We start from the raw sequence: 26756 nt of genomic DNA, 5'->3' as shown, positions 1-26756 counted from the left end.
TGGTCGTCCGGGGGGTGATTGGCAGCCGGGGCCGAGCGGCCTTTCCCGGCCTCGTTGAGCCTGAGCCCGGCTCACCCCCAGCCCGGTCCTCGGTCCTCTCCCGGAGCCCCGGCCCGGGGATGAAGTGTCACTATGAGGCGCTCGGGGTGCGGCGGGACGCGAGCGATGAGGATCTGAGGAAGGCCTACCGTAAACTGGCGCTGAGATGGCACCCGGGTAATGGGGGGAGGGCTGAGAGTGGAGCGGGGGACGGAGGGTGAGGGGGAAGAGGGTGAGGGAGTTTGAGGGTGAGGGAAGAGGGGGAGGAGGGTGAGGGGGAGGAGTGGGAAGAGTGAAGAGGGTGAGTGGGAGGAGGGTGAGGAGCGGTGAGGGTGGGGGTTGAGGAGAGGGGTGGGGGGGTGAGGAGAGGGGTGGGGGGTGAGGAGCGGAGACGGTGAGGGTGTGAGGGGGAAGAGGGTGAGGGAGTTTGAGGGTGAGGGTTGGTGAGGGTGAGGGTTGGTGAGGGTGAGGGGGAGGAGGGTGAGTGGGAAGAGTGAAGAGGGTGGGGGGGGTGAGTGGGAGGAGCGGTGAGGGGGTGAGGAGCGGAGACGGGTGAGGGGTGAGGGTGTGGGGTGAGGTGGGGGGTTTTGCTGGGCACTGTCCGAAGCTCCGGAGGCCCCTCGGCCGGTGCCGGCTCTCCAGTCAGTCGCACTCCCGCCCTTTCCCCACAGCCCTGTAATTTTCCCCCTTCAATCCTCTCTCAAATCTGCCTCCACCGCCCTTTCAGGCAGCGCATTCCAGATCCTCAGCACTCGCTGCATAAACTTTCTCTCTCATGTCGCCTTTGGTTCTTTTGCCAATCACCTTAAATCTATCTCCTCTGGTTCTCGACCCTTCCGCCAATGGGAACAGTTTCTTTCTATCTACTCTGTCCAGACCCCTCATGATTTTGAACACCTCTATCAAATCTCCTCTTAACCTTCTCTGCTCTGAGAATAACTCCATCTTCTCCAGTCTGTCCATGTAACTGAAGTCCCTCATCCCTGGAATAATTCTTGTAAATCTTTTCTGCACCCTCTCTAAGGCCTTCACATCCTTCCTAAAGTGCAGTGCCCAGAATTGGACACAGTACTCCAGTTGGGGCCGAACCAGTGTTAGGTTCATAACCTCCTTGCTTTTGTACTCTATGCCTCTATTTATGAAGCTCAGGATCCCGTATGCTTTTTAAACCACTTTCTCAAACTGCCCTGCCACCTTCAACGATTTGTGCACATATACCCCCAGGTCTCTTTGTTCATCCACCCCCTTTAAGATTGTACATAAGAACATAAGAAGTAGGAGCAGGAGTAGGCCATACGGCCCCTCGGGCCTGCTCCGCCATTCAATAGGATCATGGCTGATCCGAATCTAAACTCACGTCCACTTCCCTGCCCTCTCCCCGTAACCCCTAATTCCCTTATCTGCTAGGAAACTGTCTATCTCTGTTTTAAATTTATTTAATGTTGCAGCTTCCACAGCTCTCTGGGGTAGCAAATTCCATAGATTTACTACCCTCTGAGTGAAGAAGTTTCTCCTCATCTCAGTTTTGAAAGGGCAGCCCCTTATTCTAAGATTATGCCCCCTAGTTCTAGTCTCACCCATCAGTGGAAACATCCTCACCGCATCCACCCGATCAAGCCCCCTCACAATCTTATATGTTTCGATAAGATCGCCTCTCATTCTTCTGAACTCCAATGAGTAGAGGCCTTCAGTTTATATTCCCTCTCCTCGTTCTTCCTACCAAAATGTATAATTTCACACTTCCCTGTGTTAAATTTCATCGGCCGTGTGTCTGCCCATTTCACCAGTTTGCCTATGTCCTCCTGAAGTCTGTTACTATCCTCCTCACTGTTTACTACATTCCTGAGTTCTGTAACATTTGCAGACTTTAAAATTATGCCCTGTATACCCAAGTCCAGGTCATTAATATATATCAAAAAGAGCAGTGGTCCTCATACCGACCCCTGGGGAACACCACTGTACACGTCCCCCCAGTCTGAAAAACACCACTACTCTCTGCTTTCTGTCCATTAGCCAGTTTTGTATCCGTGCTGCCACTGTCCCTTTACATCAGATATACGGCACAGAAACAGGCCATTTGACCCAACCAGTCCATGTCGGCATTTATGCTCCACTTTAATCCCATGGGTTTAATTTTGCTAACAAGTCTATTATGTGGCACTTTGTCGAATGTCTTTTGAAAGTCCATATACACAACATCAACTACACTATCCTCCTCAACCCTCTTGGTTACTTCATCAAAGAACTCGATCAAGTTAGTCAAACACTTTTAATGCTTTTCTATCATTCCTGAATACCTTGCAGCCAGGAATATGAAGTTCCCAATCCTCCCCTTCTTTGAGCCAGGTCTGTTATTGCCACTACATTATAGTCCGATGTGGCGACTTATACCTGCAGCTCACAACCTTGTTTACCACGCTACGTGCATTTATGCACATGCACTCCAAACCCATCTTAAGACTATCCCATGTCTGATCGCTCCTGTTTCTGAACTATTCTTTACTGTAGTGCTGTTTGTCTCTCCCAGTCCTCTGTGCACCTTGTTTCTCCTCTCTAATGCTTTATCCTGGTGCTGATTGTCGGGGTGTTGGGGCGTTGCTGGGGGTTGGGGCAGGGTCGGGGTGTTGCCGGGGAACAGGGGGTTACCAGGGGTCGGTTCGGGGTGTTGCTGGGGGTCGGGCGTTGCCGGGGGTTGGGATGTTGCTTGGGGCTTTGCCGGGGGTGTTGTCGGTGTGTTGCCAGGGGTCGGGATGTTGCCGGGGGTCGGGGTGTTGCCGGGGTTGTTGCCAGAGGTCGGGGTGTTGCCGGGGGTGTTGCCAGGGGTCAGGGTGTTGCCGGGGGTTGTTGCCAGGGGTCAGGGTGTTGCCAGGGGTCAGGGTGTTGCCGGGGGTTGTTGCCAGGGGTCAGGGTGTTGCCGGGGGTCGGGGTGTTGCCGGGGTTGTTGCCAGAGGTCGGGGTGTTGCCGGGGGTGTTGCCAGGGGTCAGGGTGTTGCCGGGGGTCAGGGTGTTGCCGGGGTTGTTGCCGGGGGTCGGGGTGTTGCCGGGGTTGTTGCCAGGGGTCGGGATGTTGCCGGGGGTCGGGGTGTTGCCGGGGTTGTTGCCGGGGGTCAGGGTGTTGCCGGGGGTCGGGGTGTTGCCGGGGTTGTTGCCAGAGGTCGGGGTGTTGCCGGGGGTGTTGCCAGGGGTCAGGGTGTTGCTGGGGTTGTTGCCGGGGGTCGGGGTGTTGCCGGGGTTGTTGCCGGGGGTCGGGGTGTTGCCGTGGTTGTTGCCAGGGGTCAGGGTGTTGCCGGGGGTCGGGGTGTTGCCGGGGTTGTTGCCAGGGGTCAGGGTGTTGCCGGGGTTGTTGCCAGGGGTCGGGATGTTGCCGGGGGTCGGGGTGTTGCCGGGGTTGTTGCCGGGGGTCAGGGTGTTGCCGGGGGTCGGGGTGTTGCCGGGGTTGTTGCCAGAGGTCGGGGTGTTGCCGGGGGTGTTGCCAGGGGTCAGGGTGTTGCCGGGGGTTGGGGTGTTGCCGGGGTTGTTGCCAGGGGTCGGGGTGTTGCCGGGGGTCGGGGTGTTGCCGGGGTTGTTGCCAGAGGTCGGGGTGTTGCCGGGGGTGTTGCCAGGGGTCGGGATGTTGCCAGAGGTCGGGGTGTTGCCGGGGGTGTTGCCAGGGGTCGGGATGTTGCCAGAGGTCGGGGTGTTGCCGGGGGTGTTGCCAGGGGTCAGAGTGTTGCCGGGGTTGTTGCCAGGGGTCAGGGTGTTGCCAGGGGTCAGGGTGTTGCCGGGGGTTGGGGTGTTGTCGGGATGTTGCCAGGGGTCGGGGTGTTGCCGGGGGTCGGGGTGTTGCCGGGGGTGTTTTCGGGGCTCGGGGTGTTGCCGGGGTTCGGGGTGTTGCCGGGGGTGTTTTCGGGACTCGGGGTGTTGCCGGGGCTGTTTTCGGGGCTCGGGGTATTGCCGGGGCTCAGGGTGTTGCCGGGGGTCGGGGTGTTGCCGGGGCTGTTTTCAGGGCTCGGGGTATTGCCGGGGCTGTTTTCGGGGCTCGGGGTGTTGCCGGGGCTGTTTTCGGGGCTCAGGGTGTTGCCGGGGCTGTTTTCGGGGCTCGGGGTGTTGCCGGGGCTCGGGGTGTTGCCGGGGCTCGGGGTGTTGCCGGGGCTGTTTTCGGGGCTCGGGGTGTTGCCGGGGCTCAGGGTGTTGCCGGGGGTCGGGGTGTTGCCGGGGGTCGGATCTGGGTGATGCTGTTTCCTGGGATCAGTTGATTATAGGTGGATGGGGACGGTGAACACCTCCACCATTTTAACATCGAATCTTCCTCTTCACAGATAAGAACTTAGAGAACCCGGAGGATGCAGCGGAGAAGTTTAAACTGATCCAGGCCGCGTACGATGTACTGAGTGACCCCCAGGAGAGGGCATGGTGAGTCCAGAGAATCACAGAATCCGGCCATTCGGCCCATCGTGCCTGTGCCGGCTCTTTGAACGAGCGCTCCAATTAATCCCACTCCCCCGCTCTTTCCCCAGAGCCCTGGAAATTTTTCCCCTTCAAGTATTTCTCCAATTCCCTTTTGAGTTCGCCTATTAAATCTACATCCACCGCCATTTCAGGCCGTGCATTCTGATCAAAAAGTCTCTCCTCGTTTCCCCTCTAGTTCTTTTGCCAATTATTTTAATTCTATGACCTCTGGTTACCGACCCACTGCCAGAGGAAACAGTTTCTCCAAAATTGCTGTATCAAAACCCCTCATGATTTTCAATACCTTTATTAAATCTCCCCTTAACCTTCTCTGCTCTAAGGAGAACAATTCCAGCTTCTCCAGTCTCTCCACATAACTGTTTGTCGCAGTTTTTCAGTAGAACGCTTTCCCTTTGACCAGCCGCCTGGTGTGTGTGTAATGTGTGTGTGTCCTGCGTCGAGGCTCTGAGTGACCGTGTGTCCTGTGTCGAGGCTCTGAGTGACCGCGTGTCCTGTGTCGAGGCTCTGAGTGACCGCGTGTCCTGTGTCGAGGCTCTGAGTGACCGCGTGTCCTGTGTCGAGGCTCTGAGTGACCGCGTGTCCTGTGTCGAGGATCTGAGTGACCGTGTGTCCTGTGTCGAGGCTCTGAGTGACCATGCGTCCTGTGTCGAGGCTGTGAGTGACCGTGTGTCGAGGCTGTGAGTGACCGCGTGTCGAGGCTGTGAGTGACCGCGTGTCGAGGCTGTGAGTGACCGCGTGTCGAGGCTGTGAGTGACCGCGTGTCGAGGCTGTGAGTGACCGCGTGTCGAGGCTGTGAGTGACCGCGTGTCGAGGCTGTGGGTGACCGCGTGTCGAGGCTGTGGGTGACCGCGTGTCGGGGCTGTGGGTGACCGCGTGTCGGGGCTGTGGGTGACCGCGTGTCGGGGCTGTGGGTGACCGCGTGTCGGGGCTGTGGGTGACCGCGTGTCGGGGCTGTGGGTGACCGCGTGTCGGGGCTGTGGGTGACCGCGTGTCGGGGCTCTGGGTGACCGCGTGTCGGGGCTCTGAGTGACCGCGTGTCGGGGCTCTGAGTGACCGCGTGTCGGGGCTCTGAGTGACCGCGTGTCGGGGCTCTGAGTGACCGCGTGTCGGGGCTCTGAGTGACCGCGTGTCGGGGCTCTGAGTGACCGCGTGTCGGGGCTCTGAGTGACCGCGTGTCGGGGCTCTGAGTGACCGCGTGTCGGGGCTCTGAGTGACCGCGTGTCGGGGCTCTGAGTGACCGCGTGTCGGGGCTCTGAGTGACCGCGTGTCGGGGCTCTGAGTGACCGCGTGTCGGGGCTCTGAGTGACCGCGTATCGGGGCTCTGAGTGACCGCGTGTCGGGGCTCTGAGTGACCGCGTGTCGGGGCTCTGAGTGACCGCGTGTCGGGGCTCTGAGTGACCGCGTGTCGGGGCTCTGAGTGACCGCGTGTCGGGGCTCTGAGTGACCGCGTGTCGGGGCTCTGAGTGACCGCGTGTCGGGGCTCTGAGTGACCGCGTGTCGGGGCTCTGAGTGACCGCGTGTCGGGGCTCTGAGTGACCGCGTGTCGGGGCTCTGAGTGACCGCGTGTCGGGGCTCTGAGTGACCGCGTGTCGGGGCTCTGAGTGACCGCGTGTCGGGGCTCTGAGTGACCGCGTGTCGGGGCTCTGAGTGACCGCGTGTCGGGGCTCTGAGTGACCGCGTGTCGGGGCTCTGAGTGACCGCGTGTCGGGGCTCTGAGTGACCGCGTGTCGGGGCTCTGAGTGACCGCGTGTCGGGGCTCTGAGTGACCGCGTGTCGGGGCTCTGAGTGACCGCGTGTCGGGGCTCTGAGTGACCGCGTGTCGGGGCTCTGAGTGACCGCGTGTCGGGGCTCTGAGTGACCGCGTGTCGGGGCTCTGAGTGACCGCGTGTCGGGGCTCTGAGTGACCGCGTGTCGGGGCTCTGAGTGACCGCGTGTCGGGGCTCTGAGTGACCGCGTGTCGGGGCTCTGAGTGACCGCGTGTCGGGGCTCTGAGTGACCGCGTGTCGGGGCTCTGAGTGACCGCGTGTCGGGGCTCTGAGTGACCGCGTGTCGGGGCTCTGAGTGACCGCGTGTCGGGGCTCTGAGTGACCGCGTGTCGGGGCTCTGAGTGACCGCGTGTCGGGGCTCTGAGTGACCGCGTGTCGGGGCTCTGAGTGACCGCGTGTCGGGGCTCTGAGTGACCGCGTGTCGGGGCTCTGAGTGACCGCGTGTCGGGGCTCTGAGTGACCGCGTGTCGGGGCTCTGAGTGACCGCGTGTCGGGGCTCTGAGTGACCGCGTGTCGGGGCTCTGAGTGACCGCGTGTCGGGGCTCTGAGTGACCGCGTGTCGGGGCTCTGAGTGACCGCGTGTCGGGGCTCTGAGTGACCGCGTGTCGGGGCTCTGAGTGACCGCGTGTCGGGGCTCTGAGTGACCGCGTGTCGGGGCTCTGAGTGACCGCGTGTCGGGGCTCTGAGTGACCGCGTGTCGGGGCTCTGAGTGACCGCGTGTCGGGGCTCTGAGTGACCGCGCGTCGGGGCTCTGAGTGACCGCGCGTCGGGGCTCTGAGTGACCGCGCGTCGGGGCTCTGAGTGACCGCGCGTCGGGGCTCTGAGTGACCGCGCGTCGGGGCTCTGAGTGACCGCGCGTCGGGGCTCTGAGTGACCGCGCGTCGGGGCTCTGAGTGACCGCGCGTCGGGGCTCTGAGTGACCGCGCGTCGGGGCTGTGAGTGACCGCGCGTCGGGGCTGTGAGTGACCGCGCGTCGGGGCTGTGAGTGACCGCGCGTCGGGGCTGTGAGTGACCGCGCGTCGGGGCTGTGAGTGACCGCGCGTCGGGGCTGTGAGTGACCGCGCGTCGGGGCTGTGAGTGACCGCGCGTCGGGGCTGTGAGTGACCGCGCGTCGGGGCTGTGAGTGACCGCGCGTCGGGGCTGTGAGTGACCGCGCGTCGGGGCTGTGAGTGACCGCGCGTCGGGGCTGTGAGTGACCGCGCGTCGGGGCTGTGAGTGACCGCGCGTCGGGGCTCTGAGTGACCGCGTGTCCTCTGTTGCAGGTACGACAACCACCGAGAGGCGATCCTGAAGGGGGGTCTGGATGGCGATTACGAGGACGACAGCTTGGAACTGCTGCAGTATTTCACCACAGCCTGTTACTCTGGGTACAGCAACGATCTGACGGTAGGGGCAGCTACACACCGGCATTACCACGGGTTATGGGGCTCCCTGGGGAGAGGGTGTCCTGCTGTATGTCTGTGGAGCCGTGTTCTCCCTGCCTGTGCCTGGCCAGGGACACTTGCTGCTCTTTACAGGAGTGGATTTGTGGGTGTAGTCCCCATGAGCCGCAGCAGGAGGCGGTGGTGCTGAATCGTGTCGAGTGTCTGTACGGCCGTTCTGCTCCTGAATCAGCAGTTCCTGCCCGCATCATGGTGGGCACCACACACTATCCCCCCCCTCCCCCCCCGATCATCAGCAGTAGCCCTCTCTCTGTGGTGATGCTGCTGACGGTGGTGGCTTTTGTTTTTGTTTTTTATTCATTCACAGGATGTGGGCGTCGTTGGCAAGGCCGGCATTTATTGCCCTTGAGAAGGTGGTGGTGAGCTGCCTTCTTGAACCGCTGCAGTCCGTGTGGTGAGGGTACTCCCACAGTGCTGTTAGGGAGAAGGTCCTCCCACAGAGCTGTTAGGGAGAAGGTCCTCCCACAGAGCTGTTAGGGAGAAGGTCCTCCCACAGAGCTGTTAGGGAGAAGGTCCTCCCACAGTGCTGTTAGGGAGAAGGTCCTCCCACAGAGCTGTTAGGGAGAAGGTCCTCCCACAGAGCTGTTAGGGAGAAGGTCCTCCCACAGCGCTGTTAGGGAGCAGGTCCTCCCACAGTGCTGTTAGGGAGAAGGTCCTCCCACAGAGCTGTTAGGGAGAAGGTCCTCCCACAGAGCTGTTAGGGAGAAGGTCCTCCCACAGAGCTGTTAGGGAGAAGGTCCTCCCACAGCGCTGTTAGGGAGAAGGTACTCCCACAGTGCTGTTAGGGAGAAGGTCCTCCCACAGTGCTGTTAGGGAGAAGGTCCTCCCACAGAGCTGTTAGGGAGAAGGTCCTCCCACAGAGCTGTTAGGGAGAAGGTCCTCCCACAGTGCTGTTAGGGAGAAGGTCCTCCCACAGAGCTGTTAGGGAGAAGGTCCTCCCACAGTGCTGTTAGGGAGAAGGTCCTCCCACAGTGCTGTTAGGGAGAAGGTCCTCCCACAGAGCTGTTAGGGAGAAGGTCCTCCCACAGTGCTGTTAGGGAGAAGGTCCTCCCACAGTGCTGTTAGGGAGAAGGTCCTCCCACAGTGCTGTTAGGGAGAAGGTCCTCCCACAGTGCTGTTAGGGAGAAGGTCCTCCCACAGAGCTGTTAGGGAGAAGGTCCTCCCACAGAGCTGTTAGGGAGAAGGTCCTCCCACAGTGCTGTTAGGGAGAAGGTCCTCCCACAGAGCTGTTAGGGAGAAGGTCCTCCCACAGTGCTGTTAGGGAGAAGGTCCTCCCACAGTGCTGTTAGGGAGAAGGTCCTCCCACAGAGCTGTTAGGGAGAAGGTCCTCCCACAGTGCTGTTAGGGAGAAGGTCCTCCCACAGTGCTGTTAGGGAGAAGGTCCTCCCACAGTGCTGTTAGGGAGAAGCTCCTCCCACAGTGCTGTTAGGGAGAAGGTCCTCCCACAGAGCTGTTAGGGAGAAGGTCCTCCCACAGAGCTGTTAGGGAGAAGGTCCTCCCACAGTGCTGTTAGGGAGAAGGTCCTCCCACAGAGCTGTTAGGGAGAAGGTCCTCCCACAGTGCTGTTAGGGAGAAGGTCCTCCCACAGTGCTGTTAGGGAGAAGGTACTCCCACAGTGCTGTTAGGGAGAAGGTCCTCCCACAGTGCTGTTAGGGAGAAGGTCCTCCCACAGTGCTGTTAGGGAGAAGGTCCTCCCACAGAGCTGTTAGGGAGAAGGTCCTCCCACAGTGCTGTTAGGGAGAAGGTCCTCCCACAGTGCTGTTAGGGAGAAGGTCCTCCCACAGAGCTGTTAGGGAGAAGGTCCTCCCACAGTGCTGTTAGGGAGAAGGTCCCCCCACAGTGCTGTTAGGGAGAAGGTCCTCCCACAGAGCTGTTAGGGAGAAGGTCCTCCCACAGAGCTGTTAGGGAGAAGGTCCTCCCACAGAGCTGTTAGGTAGAAGGTCCTCCCACAGTGCTGTTAGGGAGAAGGTCCTCCCACAGAGCTGTTAGGGAGAAGGTCCTCCCACAGTGCTGTTAGGGAGAAGGTCCTCCCACAGTGCTGTTAGGGAGAAGGTCCTCCCACAGTGCTGTTAGGGAGAAGGTCCTCCCACAGTGCTGTTAGGGAGAAGGTCCTCCCACAGTGCTGTTAGGGAGAAGGTCCTCCCACAGTGCTGTTAGGGAGAAGGTCCTCCCACAGTGCTGTTAGGGAGAAGGTCCTCCCACAGCGCTGTTAGGGAGAAGGTCCTCCCACAGTGCTGTTAGGGAGAAGGTCCTCCCACAGAGCTGTTAGGGAGAAGCTCCTCCCACAGTGCTGTTAGGGAGAAGGTCCTCCCACAGTGCTGTTAGGGAGAAGGTCCTCCCACAGTGCTGTTAGGGAGAAGCTCCTCCCACAGTGCTGTTAGGGAGAAGGTCCTCCCACAGAGCTGTTAGGGAGAAGGTCCTCCCACAGAGCTGTTAGGGAGAAGGTCCTCCCACAGTGCTGTTAGGGAGAAGGTCCTCCCACAGAGCTGTTAGGGAGAAGGTCCTCCCACAGTGCTGTTAGGGAGAAGGTCCTCCCACAGAGCTGTTAGGGAGAAGGTCCTCCCACAGAGCTGTTAGGGAGAAGGTCCTCCCACAGTGCTGTTAGGGAGAAGGTCCTCCCACAGTGCTGTTAGGGAGAAGGTCCCCCCACAGTGCTGTTAGGGAGAAGGTCCTCCCACAGTGCTGTTAGGGAGAAGGTCCTCCCACAGTGCTGTTAGGGAGAAGGTCCTCCCACAGTGCTGTTAGGGAGAAGGTCCTCCCACAGTGCTGTTAGGGAGAAGGTCCTCCCACAGTGCTGTTAGGGAGAAGGTCCTCCCACAGTGCTGTTAGGGAGAAGGTCCTCCCACAGTGCTGTTAGGGAGAAGGTCCTCCCACAGAGCTGTTAGGGAGAAGGTCCTCCCACAGTGCTGTTAGGGAGAAGGTCCTCCCACAGAGCTGTTAGGGAGAAGGTCCTCCCACAGAGCTGTTAGGTAGAAGGTCCTCCCACAGTGCTGTTAGGGAGAAGGTCCTCCCACAGTGCTGTTAGAGAGGGAGTTCCAGGATTTTGACCCAGTTTCGATGAAGGATCGGCAACGATATTTCCAAGTCAGAATGGTGTGTGATTTGGAGGGGAACTTGGAGGTGGTGGTGTTCCTATGCGCCTGCTGCCCTTGTCCTTCTAGGTGGAAGAAGTCGCGGGTTTGGGAGGTGCTGCCGAAGAAGCCTTGGCGAGTTGCTGCAGTGCATCTTGTAGATGGTACACGTTGTGTCCGTGTGTTGATAGAGACACTGAAGACAGGAGTTGGTTTCACAGGTGTTTACTAAACAAAGTCTGGAGGGGAACTAACTGATACAACACAATATACAGGCTTATATAGCCCGAATGGCCATTACCGGCATTACAGTACACATGGGGCTCTTAAAGGCACATACACTACAATTCCTCCCCTTTTAGCCAACCAGTACATAATATTTTAAATAATCATTAATTACATGTTACAAGAAAAATAATCTACACATTGCTGTAGTTAATTAATTATAAGTCAGTCTCTCTGGAGGCTTCCTGACTCGGTCCGGATAACGCCTCGGTGGTGTAGTAGTTTCTGGTGGTGTAGTAGGTTCTTTTGGCAAGGCTGATTCGGCTTGAATGCCAGTGTCGGGTTCATCGGGTTCCAGTATCACCGGATCGGAGGTAGATATGGGTATCTCTACTTCATCATTAGGCGTATAGAGTTGTGGTGTAGGTTGTCCCTTTTCGGATGACTCTATGATTTGGTCAGCATGGCGCCTTATTATGCTTTCTCCATCACACTCCTGACTTGTGCCTTGTAGACGGTGGAAAGGCTTTGGGGAGTCAGGAGGTGAGCCACTCGCCGCAGAATACCCAGCCTCTGACCTGCTCTTGTTGCCACAGTATTTATGTGGCTGGTCCAGTTAAGTTTCTGGTCAATGGTGATCCCCAGGATGTTGATGGTGGGGGATTCGGCGATGGTAATGCTGTTGAATGTCAAAGGGCAGTGGTTAGACGCTCGCTTGTTGGAGATAGTCATTGCCTGGCACTTGTGTGGCGCGAATGTTACCTGCCACTTATCAGCCCAAGCCTGAATGTCGTCCAGGTCTTGCTGCATGCGGGCATGGACTGCTTCATTGTCTGAGGGGTTGTGCATTTAATGTATCAAAACAGTGAGGACAAGGTCAAGTAGGTTTTTCCCTCGTGTTGATTCTCTCACCACCTGCTGCAGTCCCAAACTGGCAGCTATGTCCTTCAGGACTCGACGAGCTCGGGCAGTAGTGGTGCTACCGAACCACTCTTGGTGATGGACATTGAAGTCCCCCACCCAGAGTATATTCTGTGCCCTTGCTACTCTCAGTGCTTCTTCCAAGTGGTGTTCAACATGGCGGAGTACTGATTCATCAGCTGAGGGAGGACGGTAGGTGGTAATCAGCAGGAGGTTTCCTTGCCCATGTGTGACCTGACGCTATGAGACTTCATGGGGTCCGGAGTCAATGTTGAGGACTCCCAGGGCCACTCCTTATATAGGGCCTTGGTGAGACCACACCTGGAGTATCGTGGACAGTTTTGGTCTCCTTACCTGAGGAAGGATATACTTGCCATAGAGGGAGTGCAACGAAGGTTCACCAGACTAGTTCCTGGGATGGGGGGATTGTCCTATGAAGACAGATTGAGTAGACTAGGCCTGTATTCCCTAGAGTTTAGAAGAATGAGAGGTGATCTCATTGAAACATATAAGATTCTTACAGGGTGTTGTGTCCGTGTGTTAATAGAGACACTGAAGGCAAGAGTTGGTTTCACAGGTGTTTACTGAACAAAGTCTGGAGGTGAACTAACTGATACAACACAATATACAGGCTTATATAGCCCGAGTGGCCATTACCGCATTACAGTACACAGGGGGCTCTTAAAGGCACATACACTACAATTCCTCCCCTTTCAGCCAACCAGTACATAAGGGGGCAGTAATTCGGGTCGGTGGCTTGCCGCGCGTGCAAGCCCCTGATATGCACTTACCCGACGCGCTGACATTTCACCTCCAGGGACGCCTGGAATTCCATTTTGAAACAGAAGAATCCCGGGCAGCGTTTGACGTCACGCCGCCCAGGAGTGCAGCCAGCGCGAAGCCTGTAGCGTGCTGTGCAAGTGAGACACGCCCCTTGAGGTCTCAGTTTAATAGGACACGCCCCCAATGTTTCTCACAAGCTGCTAAGCATTTTTACATGCAAAGCAGCAGTTTAAATAGGTTTTTGGTATTTTTATGAAGCTTTTGGTAACTTTTATAAACTTTTAAAAACGTTTACATTATTTTGAAGAATCTGAAGTAGTTTTAAACAGAATTAAAGCAATTTAAAGACTTTTAAAAGCCCTAAAAAAATTTTAATTCCATTTATTTATTTAGCAATGTCGTCGTCATACGTGTCTTCACACTGTTCCCTTTGGGGAACTGTATGAAGTGGTGGAAGGATTTATGGCCATGATTAACGCTCATTCCGTGACCGTAACCATCTTTGTACCAGCCATTAGGGTGGTTAGTCCTATGACGGGAGGGTTTTACGGGCTCCCACAAGCTATACAAGGAGGGGGGGCCACCCACACCCACGGACGCAAATATCCCACTGGATGTCAACCCAGAATTTAGAGCCGGAGCTCCGACTCCACTTGCCGGGACTGTCTGGAGCGGGGTTCGAAACCCTACCCTGATCTGGCCCAGCGGCGGGGATCCTACCGCTACGCCAAAGGCCCAATCCGATTAGCAACGTGAAATGGCTGGAATGAGCACAATTCACGGCATGAAAAGAACTCAGAATTGAACTGATGATGACCTCAGCAATCTCCTCAACGAGGTGGAGGCGCAGCGCCTGCTCATCATTGGTAATGAGAAGTCAAAGGCGCCGCAAAAAGGACAGATGATAGCTTGGTCTTTCAAGTGGCAGCATAGGGCTCCAGTCACGGGGAGGGAAATGGCGCAGGAAACGTATGGGTGTCACCTTTTGCGCGGAGTGGGCCTTTTGCGTAGCGGTAAGCATCCCCGCCGCTGGGCCAGAAGGAGTAGGGTTTCGAACCCCGCTCCAGACAGTCCCGGCAAGTGGAGTCGGAGCTCCAACTATAAATTCTGGGTGGACATCCAGCGGGATACTTGCGTCCGCGGGTGTGGGTGGCCCCCCCCCCCCCCCTTAGATGGGTTGTGGGAGCCCGTAAAACCCTCGCGCCATTGGACTAACCACCCTAATGGCTGGTATGAAGATGGTTATGGTCACGGAAGGAGTGTTAACGTGGCCAGAAATCCTTCCACCACTTCATACAGTTCCCGAAAGGGAACAGTGTGAGGATACGTACGACGATGACCTGTTGCGCAATGCACCTCCTTGGACCCTCAGTCGCAGATGCGAGGGGGCAAATCGTGCAATTGTTAAATTTTTCATTTTATTGACATGTAAAATGTTGGCCCAGTAATTCCCTTCCAAACGCGCGAGTACGGTCGGGGTACTTACGCGTCTGTCCGGAGGAAATGCCGGTTTTCAGCATGCACAGCGCATGCGGGGAAAACCGACATTTCCTGTCCTCTGAACGAAGGGGTTCAGAGGCAGAACGCGTGCGACTGTACAGGCAGCGCGTGCGCAGTAAAATTCGCCGCTTTCATTCATGCTTTCAGTGAGGTCAAGTCCTTACAACTTACACATGAAAAAAGCATGAGTACAGTTGCTCCAGAGGCTGCGGAGGAAGATATTTCTTATCGTGGAGCTTCTGAAAGGCAATATTTTTGTTTGGGAAAGGGAGGAAAGTTATTTTAAGAAATGCTGAGGTAAGTTTTAAAGTTTATTTTTGTTTTTTAAAACGGGTTTTCAGTACTGTAGGTAGAAGGATCAATTGTGGCTATGTGAATTGAATTTGCTGTGTTTATTAAATGTGAAAATGACTCCAACATTTTTAAGAAAGAAACTTTTCATCAGTAATATATTCTTTTAAGTAATTATGTATGTATGTCTGTATATATTCCTTTGCGTGTATGTATATATTCCTTTACTTATGTGTATGAATGTATGTATTTAATTATGACTTTCAGAGAAAGTAACTTATTGGAAAATCATAATTAAAAACATACATTCATACACATAAGTAAAGGAATATAAAACATACATACATATACGTAAAGGAATATATGCGGACATACATACATAATTACTTATTACTGATGAAAAGTTTCTTTCTTAAAAGTGTTGGAAATGTTACATTACTCATTTTAGAACACTCATTCTCACATTCAATTCACACAGCCACAATTGCTCCTTCTATCTACCGTACTGAAAACCCGTTTTAAAAAAAAAAAAAAAATTTGAACTTTAAAACTAACCTCAACATTTCTTAAAATAACTTTCCTCCCTTTCCCAAACAAAAATATTGCCTTTCAGAAGCTCCACGATAAAATATATCTTCCTCCGCAGCCTTGGAGCAACTTTATACATGCTTTTTTCAAGTGTAACTTGTAAGGAGTTACCCTCACTGAATCCATGAATGAAATCGACGAAGTTCACTGCGCACGCGCTGCCTGTGCAGTCGCACGCGCTGTGCCTCTGAACCCCTTCGTTCAGGGGACTGGAAATGCCGGCGTTCCCCGCATGCACGGTGTTTCCTGAACGCCGGCATTTCATCCGGCCAGATGCGTGAGTACCCAGACCGTACTCACGCATTTGGACCCGAATTACTGGGCCAAGATTTTAAGTAATCATTAATTACATGTTACAAGAACAATAATCTACACATTGCTGCAGTTAATCAATTATAAGTCAGTCTCTCTGGAGGCTTCCTGACTCGGTCCAGATAACGCCTCGGTGGTGTAGTAGTTTCTGGTGGTGTAGTAGGTTGTTTTGGCAAGGCTGATTCAGCTTGAATGCCAGTGTCGGGTTCATCTGGTTCCAGTATCACCGGATAGGAGGTAGATACTATGGGTATCTCTGCTTCATCATTAGGCGTATAGAGTTGTGGTGTAGGTTGTCCCTTTTCGGATGACTCTATGATCTGGTCAGCATGGCGCCTTATTATGCTTTCTCCAATGTCCACGGTATACATCAGCGGTCCTAGTCGTGTGCAAATAGTTCCAGGCTGCCATTTCTCGGTACGGTAGTCCCGGGCCAAAACTTGTTGACCTATCTGGAAGGTTCTAGTTGGCCTTTCATTCATGCCTTGAAATTGCCGGTTCTCCACGTCCCTTCTGATGTTTGGCTTGATCAAATCCAGCCGGCATCTTAGGCTTCTATTGAAGAACATCATGGCGGGAGTTTGGTTTGTAACCATATGTGTTGCATTCCTGTATGCAAACAAGAAGTTATCCACCTTATGCTGAAGTTTTATGTCTTCATTACCCATGGTCTTTATGGCCTTCTTGAAGGTCTGGACAAACCTTTCAGCCAATCCATTGGTGGCGGGGTGGTATGGGGCGGACGTGTAGTGCTTAACCCCATTGTTTTTTAAGAACTTCCTGAATTCTTCGGACACAAATTGCGGTCCATTATCAGAACAGATCTGTTCAGGCAGCCCATTCCTGGCAAATATGGTCCTTAATACTGTGATGGTTTTTTCCGTGGTGGTGGAGGACATCTTTATTACCTCCGGCCACTTGGAGTGTGCATCAACCGCGATTAAGAACATTGAGTCCATAAATGGACCAGCAAAGTCGATGTGTACCCTTTGCCATGGAGATGAGGGCCACTCCCATGGATGTAGAGGGGCTTGTGGTGGAGCGTTTTGGACCTTCTGGCATCCTAGGCAGCTCTTGGTCATTTCTTCGATGTCTCCATCGATACCTGGCCACCATACAAACGCCCTGGCTAGGTTCTTCATTTTCACTCCACCCAGATGCCCCTCGTGAAGCTCCTTTAGAACTTTATCCTGGAGTTTGGGTGGAATCACCACTCTGGATCCACACATCAAGGTTCCTCGGCACACTGACAGCTGTTCTCTTCTTTGCGAGAATGCTGGCAACAGTGGCTCGCCATGTGCTGGCCATCCCTTCACTGTTAAATCGTAGACTCGTGAGAGAGTCGGGTCATTTCTCGTTTCCCTTTCAATGGCAGAATTTGTTACTGGTAGACATTCGACTATGGTAGAGTGGAACATCTCCACTGGGTCTACGGTAGGTGCCTCTTCTACCATTGGCAACGGTAGGCGCGATAAACCATCAGCATTCCCATGCTGTTTTGATCCTTTGTATTCTATGTTATATTGGTGTGCCCCTAGAAAAAGGGACCACCTCTGTAGCCTTTGCGCTGTCATAATGGGAACACCCTTTTTAGGGTTGAATATGGAGATGAGGGGCTGATGGTCAGTCAACAAGGTAAATTTTTGTCCGTGTAGGTAATGGTTGAATTTCTTCACTCCCCATACCAGGCTGAGTGCTTCCCTGTCGATTTGGGCATAGTTACGCTCAGCTGAGTTCAATGAGCGTGACGCAAAAGCTATCGGCCGTTCCGAGCCATCAGGGAATCTATGCGATAATACTGCTCCTACGCCGTAAGGGGATGCATCGCACGCCAGTCTGATTGGCAGTGATGGGTTGTAATGAGCCAAAACTTCCTTGGACGTGATTAAGTCTTTGCATTTATGGAAGGCACGTTTACAGTCTTCGCTTCATTTCCAAATTACTCCTGTTTGTAGCAGTTCATTAAGAGGGTGCAGAAGAGTTGATAAGTTCGGTAAAAATTTATGATAGTAATTTATTAATCCCAGGAACGACCTTAATTGTGAAACATTTTCAGGTGCTGGGGCTTTTATGACCGCTTCAATTTTTTCAGGTGACTTATGCAACCCTTCCTTATTAATTATGTGGCCACAATATGATATTTGATTCTGGAAAAATTCGCACTTGGGGCGATTTGCTCGTAGGCCCCGTTCTCTCAGCCTAGTGAGCACCTGCTCCAAATTGGCAAGGTGCTCGTTGTCGTTTTCTCCTGTTACAAGGATGTCGTCTAGGTAGCATTGAGTCCCCGGAATCCCTTGGAGGACTTGCTCCATAGCTCTTTGCCAGATAGCTGGAGCTGATGCTACTCCGAAAACCAGTCGATTGTACTGGTACAGGCCTTTGTGTGTGTTTATCGTGAGATACTTTTTAGAGGCCTCTTCAACCTCCATCTGTAGATATGCCTGTGCCAAGTCAATTTTGGTGAAACGTTTCCCTCCGGATAGTGAGGCGAAAATATCTTCTATCCTCGGAAGAGGATACTGTACCGTGTGAAGGACCGGGTTTACAGTCACCTTGAAGACTCCACAGATGCAAATTTTTCTCTGTTCTTCAGATTTATCATTATTCAACGTTTTCTTCATGACCGGGACGATGGGTGTTGCCCACTCGCTCCAATCTATCTTGGATAATACGCCTGCCTTTTCCAAATTCTCCAGCTCTGCCTCGACTGCTGGACGAATTGCGTATGGCACCGGCCTTGCCTTAAAAAACTTGGGAATTGCCGCATCTTCCACTTTTATTGAGGCGGTGATGCCTTTCAAGGTTCCTAGTTTCTCTTGAAACACTTCCTTGGCGTTGGCCAAGATGTCTTTTAATCGTTCAGGTATGACGTCATCATCATTTTTTTTCTTACTGGTCACCGTCAGTGCCTGAATGGAGTGCCAGTCTAAACGTATCTTCCTGATCCATTCACGTCCCAACAGCGGTGGACCACCATCTTGTAGAACGTATAAATACAACTTCTGTATTTCCTTGCCGTTGTATACAACAGGCACCCTTATTTTTCCTTTGGGGTATACTTTCTGCCCCGTATATGTTTTCAAGATAATGGATGTCTTTTAAAGGTATATGCGGAAATAGCCGCTCGTAATCCCGTCGATTTATGACGGTCAGAGCTGATCCTGTATCTAGCTCCATTTTAACTGGGGACCCTGCTATCGTGAGGGTAACCCAAATGGTCTGGTAATCTTCTTTGGCAATTACATTATGTAATTTGAGACAGCTTAGTCTCTTGTTTCCGGAGTCGCTATCGCTCTTCTGGTCTTCGGAGCTACTGTCCGCCATCATTTGTACCTTTCTGTACTTTATTGATTTTTTTTTTCCTGTCCGTGGATTTTTTTTGTCCAGATCGGCATACCCGTGCAATGTGTCCAATCTTTCCACATTGCCTGCATGCTTTGTCCTTGAACCAGCAGTCCCTCTGGTCATGGGTGGATCTGCTGCAGCGATAACATCTCTCTCAACCCTGTGTCATTTCATGGGTGCCGAAGTCCTGTGTCTTTTGCTGTATCTCTGCAGTTCCTCTTGCGGCTGCTTCGTATGATACAGCCATACTGAAAGCCTTGTCCAGTGTCAAATCTTTCTCAGAAAGCAGCCTTTCTGTGTTCCTTCACTTAGGAGACCGCAGACGAATTTGTCTCGAAGATAATCTGCCAGTCCTGCCCCGAATTGGCAGTGTTTTGATAGCTTTCTTAATTCGGTGAGGTAATCAGCGTTACTTTCATTCTTGTGTTGATTCCTCTTGAAGAATTTGAATCATTCCGCTATCAGCAGTGGTGTTGGGTTTAAGTGCTCCTGTAGGGTATCAACAATTTCCTTAAAATTCTTGTCCTTTGGTTTGGCTGGAGTGATTAAGTTTCGTAACAGCCCGTATGTCTTTGCGCCCATTAGATTTAGAAGTACTGACACCTTTTTATCATTTTCTATTCCATTTGCGGTGCAATATACCTCCACTCTTTCCACATATGTGGTCCAATCCTCTATATCGTTATCAAAAGCATCAATATTGCCAGCCTTAGGCATCCTGGAAAAAAAAATGGCGCTTCCCGCGCTTTTCTTTCTTTCCTGCAGACAAGATATGGCGCTTCCACTCCCGTCTGTTACTGCTTGCCTCCGCCTTCGCTGCTTGGCCTCACTGCAGAGCCAGCCGATGGAGCCCCAGCCCGCCGCCCAGGAAGGATTATTGCAGTACCTATCACCAGCTCGGCTAGCTGGTGAAACCACAATTTTTTTTTTTTCTTGCTTTTCTTCGACTTTGGACGTCTGAGGAATTGATGTCCTTGAGGTGCTGCCGAATTGCAGGTAAGTCCGTTTCCAATTCGTCGCCACTGTTGTGTCCGTGTGTTAATAGAGACACTGAAGGCAGGAGTTGGTTTCACAGGTGTTTACTGAACAAAGTCTGGAGGTGAACTAACTGATACAACACAATATACAGGCTTATATAGCCCGAGTGGCCATTACCGGCATTACAGTACACAGGGGGCTCTTAAAGGCACATACACTACACAGGGCTTGACAGGTTAGATGCTGAGAGTGTTTCCCCTGGCTGGGGAGTCTAGAACCAGGGGTCATAGTCTCAGAATAAGGGGTCGGCCATTTAGGACTGAGATGAGGAGAAATTTCTTCACTCAGAGGGTGGTGAATCTTTGGAATTCTCTAACCCAGAGGGCTGTGGAGGCTCAGTCATTGGGTATATTCAAGGCAGAGAGTGATAGATTTTTGAATATTAAGGGCGTCGAGGGATATGGAGATAGTGCAGGAAAGTGGAGATAAGGTAGATCATCAGACATGATCTCCGAATGGCCTACTCCTGCTCCTATCTCTCGTACCCAGGGATGGTGATGGAGGAGTTTGGGACATTGGCTGAAAGGTATGATTCTGTGAGTATGACTATGTCAGGCTGTTGCTTGACTAGTCTGTGGGACAGCTCTCCCAATTTTGGCACAAGTCCCCAGATGTTGGTGAGGAGGACTTTGTAGAAACATCGAAGATAGGAGCAGGAGTAGGCCATTCGGCCCCTCGAGCCTGCTCCGCCATTCAATGAGATCATGGCTGATCATCCAAATTCAGTCCCCAGTCCCTGCTTTCTCTCCATATCCCTTGATCCCTTTAGCCTTAAGAAATATATCCAACTCTTTCTTGAATATATTTAATGAACTGGCCTCCACCGCCCTCTGTGGCAGAGAATTCCACAGGTTCACCACTCTCTGGGTGAAGAAATTCCCCCTCATTTCAGTCCTAAATGGCTTACACCTTATCCTTAGACTATGACCCCTGGTTCTGGACTCCCCGGCCATCAGAAACATCCTGACCTGACAGAATTTTATAGGTTTCGATGAGATCCCCTCTCAATCTTCTAAACTCCAGTGAGTATAAGCCCAATCGACACAATCTCTCCTCGTACGTCATTCCTGCCATCCCAGGTATCAGCCTGGTGAATCTTCGCTGCACTCCTTCCATGGCAAGAACGTCCTTCCTCAGGTAAGGTGACCAAAACTGCACACAATACTCAAGGTGCGGTCTCACCAAGGCCCTGTACAACTGCAGCAAGACATCCTTGTTCTTGTACTCGAACCCTCTTGCTACGAAGGCCAACATACCATTTGCCTTCTTAACCGCCTGCTGCACCTGCATGCTTACCTTCAGCGACTGGTGCACAATAACACCCAGGTCTCTCTGCACTTCCCCTTCTCCCAATCTATTGCCATTCAAATAATAATCTGCCTTCCTGTTTTTGCCACCAAAGTGGATAACCTCACATTTATCCACATTATAGTGCATTTGCCATGTTTCTGCCCAATCACCCAACCTGTCCAAATCGTACTGGAGTTTCACGACATCCTCCTCACAGCTTACCCTCCCACCCAGCTTTGTGTTGTCTGCAAATTTGGAGATATTACATCCAATTCCCTCGTCCATATCATTAATATATATTGTGAACAGCTGGGGTCCTAGGACCGATCCTTGCGGTACCCCACTAGTCACTGCCTGCCACTCGGAAAACGACCCGTTTATTCCAACTCTTTGCTTTCTGTCCGCCAACCAGTTCTCTATCCAAGTCAATACCTTGCCCCCAATCCCATGTGCCTTAATTTTGCACGCTAATCTCTTATGCGGGACCTTATCGAAAGCCTTCTGAAAGTCCAAATGCACCACATCCACTGGTTCTCCCTTATCTATTTTACCAGTTACATCCTCAAAAAATTCCAGTAGATTAGTCAAGCACGATTTACCTTTTGTAAATCCATGTTGACTTTGTCCGATCCTGTCACTGCTTTCCAAGTGCTCTGCTATTACATCTTTTATAATGGACTCTAGTAGCATTTTCCCCACTACCGATGTCAGGCTTACCGGTCTATAATTCCCCGCTTTTTCTCGACCACCTTTTTTGAATAGTGGGGTAAGACTGGGCTGGGTGTGCCGTTGTTGTGTCCGTAGCCGAGGCCGAGGCCGGGTGGTCCGTCTGGTTTTATTCTTATTATTATTGTTTCTTGTAGTAGCTTTGATATAAATGAGTGGCTTGTTGGACCATTTTCTGGAGTCATATATAGGCCAGAATAGATAAACGGCAGATTTCCTTCCCTAAAATCAGCTGCCGTGGTGGGATAACCGCTATGCTACCGTACTGTTGCAGGGTTTCTATGCCGTTTACCGGCTGGTGTTCGAGACGATTGCGGAGGAGGAGGTGGAGGGTCTTCAGGATCCTGAGGATTTGCTCTTCCCGTCGTTTGGGGACTCCCAGAGTGACTATGATACGGTAGGTACACCATCTGATCACTCTCTGGGATGGGGTTAGGGACACGATGGGTGTGGAGGATGTCAGAGGGGGCGAGAGGCTGAGTGGGCGGCGTGGAGAGGGGCGAGAGGAGGGGGCGGGGTGCGGGAGATGGGACGGGCAGGCGGGGGAGGGGGCGAGGGGATGGGAGGCAGGCGGGGGAGGGGACGGGCCGGTGGGGGGGGGGTGATTGGGGAGGGGGTTGGGGGGGGGTGAGAGGAGGAGTGGGGGGCGTGGAGGGGACGGGGGGCGTGGGGAGGGGGTTGGGGGGGGTTTGGTGGAGGGGTGTGGGGCGGGGGAGGGGCCGAGGGGACGGGAGGCAGGCGGGTGAGAGGCGGGGGGGTGAGTCAGGTGGGGGGCAGGGGTAAGGTGGGGGGAGATGGTGAGGTGGCGGGGTGGGGTGGGTGAGGTGGCGGGGTGGGGTGGGTGAGGTGGCGAGGTGGGGGGGGAGTGAGGTGGGGGGAGATGGTGAGGTGGCGGGGTGGGGTGGGTGAGGTGGCAGGGTGGGGTGGGTGAGGTGGCGGGGTGAGGTGGGGGGGAGTGAGGTGGGGGGAGATGGTGAGGTGGCGGGGTGGGGTGGGTGAGGTGGCGGGGGAAGATGGTGAGGTGGCGGGGGGAGATGGTGAGGTGGCGGGGGGAGATGGTGAGGTGGCGGGGGGGGTGAGGTGGCGGGGGGGTGAGGTGGCGGGGGGGGTGAGGTGGCGGGGGGGTGGGTGAGGTGGCGGGGGGGTGGGTGAGGTGGCGGGGGGGTGGGTGAGGTGGCGGGGTGAGGTGGGGGGAGTGAGGTGGGGGGAGATGGTGAGGTGGCGGGGGGGTGAGGTGGCGGGGGGGTGGGTGAGGTGGCGGGGGGGGTGGGTGAGGTGGCGGGGGGAGATGGTGAGGTGGCGGGGGGAGATGGTGAGGTGGCGGGGGGGGTGGGTGAGGTGGCGGGGGGCGTGGGTGAGGTGGCGGGGAGAGCCAGACAGAGTGAATACACACGCTGAAGATGGGCTGCTGAATTTTTAGTGTTTTTAGTGTTTAAAGTGGGGAAAAAAAAGGTTCATTTCAAGTTTAAAAAGGTTTTAAAGTTAAATTTAGTTCTAGTTAAGTTAGTTTAGTTTGTTTAGTTAAGTTTAAGTTTAGTTTAGTCTAGATTAAGTAAGGAAGGAAAAGACCACCAAAGAGACCACCAAAGGAAAAAAAAACCAGAGGAAATTAGAAAAAAAAAGCCAAAGAAAAAAAAGAAATAAGGGAAAAAAAAAAATATACAAACCAAAGAACAGCGGCCGCACGGGGCCACAGCAGCAGCAGAAGCGAGGTGACTCGGCCGCATCGGGAACCGAGGCGCGAAGGCCGCACGGAGACGCAGCCGGAGCGAGGAGACTCGGGGAGGCCGCTTCGGGAAACGAGGCGAATCGGGGAGGCCGCACGGAGACGCAGCAGCAGCCGGAACGAGGTGACTCGGGGAGCCCGAGCGGCGAACGAGACACGGCCCGATCGGCGGCCGCAGTCCAGCACCCGAGCGACGACCGCAGTCCAGCACCCGAGCGACGGCCGCAGTCCAGCACCCGAGCGACGACCGCAGTCCAGCACCCGAACGGCGAACGAGGCACAGCCCGAGCGGCGGCTGGGCTAGAAAGCCCGGGAAAGGCCCGAGGAGCCAGGCCCAGAGACCTCTGAGGAGAAGGGGAGCAACCAGAAGGCTTCCAGAAGCAAACCAAGACTGTGAGTACAGGGCCCAGGGAGGGAGACTGAAGCCAGGGAAAGGCCCGAGGAGCCAGGCCGAGACAGAGGCACAGAGACCTCTGAGGGGGAGGGGAACAGCCCGAAGGCACCGGGAAACAGCGGCTCACAGACCCAGACCTGAGAAGGGTGAACCCAGAAGCCGAGGCCCAGGGACCACGGGGTCGGAGAGGGGGACCGGGAAAGTTTGAGAACAGGGAGAGGGAAACACCAAACCCGGGGCCCCAGAAAAGCTTATTCTAAGATCAACAATACTTTACCAAAAATGAGCGAATCAGAAGATCCACAACAGCCCCGCTTCCAGATTCCCCCCAACACCGCAAAAAAAGCGATCAAGCATGAGCAGATGAGAGAAAAAACAGAAACACTTTTTGCTGACTGTTACAACAATGGGACAAAAAGTAACCTCATTTTCTACTCAGATCAGCCAGTGGCTTGGATCACAGCAATAAAATCACACTATACCAATGTTAAGCTAGAAAATACCGCAAATGGGTCCATAATGAAAATTAACACACCAGGAGACAGTTCAACTACGACGGTCAACGCGTACAATACCGGAACAATATTAGTGCAAGGCAACCTTGACAAATTTGCAACGGCCTTCAGGACACTGAAAAAATTAACTAAGGGGGGAAGGAACAGCCCCAGAGTGGCCCGCACACCCCCCAACATTGACAACTTACCAGGAGAAAATCTGCCTGGTCAGGAGGTGAACGAGCCACACAGTTCAAACCAGACACTAACCCCGGGGAACCACAGCCACACGATACAACTGACAAACCCCAGCATAACTACCAGGGAGGAAGCCACACATAGTCCCCCTACCATTCCCAGCTCACCAAGAGAAGAGCAGCATAGCCAGGAAGTGAGTGAGCCCTCCAGGGCCGACCAGCCTAGCCAGGAAGTGAGTGAGCCTTCCAGGGCCGACCAGACACATACCCCGGGATCACACAGCCAGATACAACCAAAAGATAAATTTAATCAATTAGAGATAGAGATGGTTAAACTTAGAGAGGACTTCCTCAAAATGAATGACGATCAAAATCAGGAGAGGGAGAGACACAAGAGAGAGCTGAAGCTACTTGAGAACCAGGTGAATCTACTTAGGAATCAGGTGAAAGAGCTGCAGGAAAAAGAAGAGAGCCATAGAGGAGAGATAACACCATTAGACCAGCAACCAGAGGCTAGAGATAAGACAAGACAGAGCCGGACGGAACGGCTGCACTCCCACACGGAACAAAAGCAACAGACACACAATACAAGGGGTGCCACACAGACCGACCAGCATACTGATTCGCAATCTTCCCCCACCACCGTGGAACCACAAGCGGGCCGCTCACAAGAGGTACGCACACACCAGACACCCCAGCCCAGCACACACACTATGAGTCCAAGCGAAAGCCACCAGACAGTAAACACAAACAAGGCTGACGTCATAATACTCATAGACTCAAATGGGAAATTTCTATGGGAGAAAAAGCTATTCCCTAGAAGTAAAGTAGAAAAGATCTGGTGCCCAACAACAAACAGAGCCATGGGATGGCTGACCAAAGCCAGATTAGGCTCCCCCCAACACATAATAATACACACGGGCACAAATGACCTAAAGACCCAACAGAAAGAAGTAGCAACATCGCTCAGAGCAATGATTAGGAAAGCAAGCAGTACATTTCCAAATACTAGAATCACTGTTTCCACAATATTGCCGAGAACAGACTTCAACAACAACACAATTCATGAGATAAATGCCAGCATAGCAAGAGACTGCGAATCAAACCACAACGTACACCTGGCCCAACACCCCACCCTCGATGAGGAATGTCTTTAGGACCACGTCCACATCCAAAGGCAAAGAATATCGATCTTTGCTAAAGCCCTGAAGGACGTCGCTTTTAACCGGGTCCATACCCAGACTCCAAGAGGACCCCCCCCCCCCCGACCACCAGAGATCAGCGGGGTACATATCAGGAACACTACAAGGACCACCAACACACCAACCGAGACCAGAGAGGATCCCCATGCAAAACAACAATATCAGACCTGCACCACTCCTGTCCCACAGGGGAATAGGACTGCTCCCAGCCAGACAGAGGGAGAGATGCACAGGACGTACGCAATACCTCAGACAGAAACAATCCATTAAGAGACAATAAGCAGATGTGCAGCAGCATCTACTTCCGCCTTATGGATCAAGGACTAATTAATAGAAAGAACTGTAACCAAATTGTATTAACTTTTATAGACAACTGATGTGATCTTTTTTTTCCCACACTTAGACACGACAAACACGTACCACTCTTTAACCTATCATAGTAAAAGATCAAACTTAACATGAAATCCTTATATATTTCGACCTGGAATATCCAAGGTCTACGCTCTTCACTGCGAGAAGTGAAAAGTAGGACCCCAGAGTTCATAGATGAAACTAAAGACCTAGATATTATCATTTTACAGGAAACTTGGTATAAAGGAAAAGGACACACTGGCTGTCCCCAAGGGTACACTGAGCTGGTGGTCCCCTCCAATAAATTACCAAGTGTAACCCAAGGCAGAGACTCCGGAGGCATACTGATCTGGTTTAAAACAGAACTTAAGAATTACATCAAATTTATAAAAAAGGGCGAAAACCATATGTGGCTCAAACTTGAGAGGGAGATTATCTCAAACACCCAAGATGTTTACATTTGCGCACTTTATATCCCTCCAATCGATTCCCCGTACTTTAAAGAGGACACCTTCTCCAACATGGAGGGGGAAATTATCCAATACCAGGCCCAGGGGAACGTGTTGATCTGTGGGGACCTCAATTCAAGAACGGGCGAAGAACCAG

The 26756-nt window shown here is 53.3% G+C and overlaps 1 protein-coding gene across 1 annotated transcript; it reads left to right on the top strand.

Moving 5' to 3' along the window:
* On the top strand, positions 1-22237 carry LOC147123893 (dnaJ homolog subfamily C member 21-like). The gene is made up of 4 exons (XM_085963303.1): positions 1-216; positions 4338-4431; positions 7517-7640; positions 22061-22237. Exons 1-4 carry the CDS (start codon positions 120-122, stop codon positions 22220-22222), a joined length of 477 nt encoding a protein of 158 aa, XP_085819429.1. The 5' UTR covers positions 1-119; the 3' UTR covers positions 22223-22237.
* The last annotated feature ends 4519 nt before the right edge of the window (positions 22238-26756 follow it).

The sequence above is a fragment of the Somniosus microcephalus genome, chromosome 1 (assembly GCF_052327205.1).
Source record: "Somniosus microcephalus isolate GS21.2 chromosome 1, FLI_Smic_1.0, whole genome shotgun sequence".
NCBI lineage: Eukaryota > Metazoa > Chordata > Chondrichthyes > Squaliformes > Somniosidae > Somniosus > Somniosus microcephalus.
Note: the sequence above shows the minus strand (reverse complement) of the source record. Positions and strands in the feature narration are given on the sequence as shown.

Bases quoted from the DNA above. Each gene is read 5' to 3' on its own strand.
- LOC147123893 (XM_085963303.1), top strand. From the start codon at position 120: ATGAAGTGTCACTATGAGGCGCTCGGGGTGCGGCGGGACGCGAGCGAT. The intron at 217-4,337 runs GTAATGGGGGGA...TCCTCTTCACAG, and splicing joins GGCGCTGAGATGGCACCCGG to ATAAGAACTTAGAGAACCCG. The intron at 4,432-7,516 runs GTGAGTCCAGAG...CCTCTGTTGCAG, and splicing joins GACCCCCAGGAGAGGGCATG to GTACGACAACCACCGAGAGG.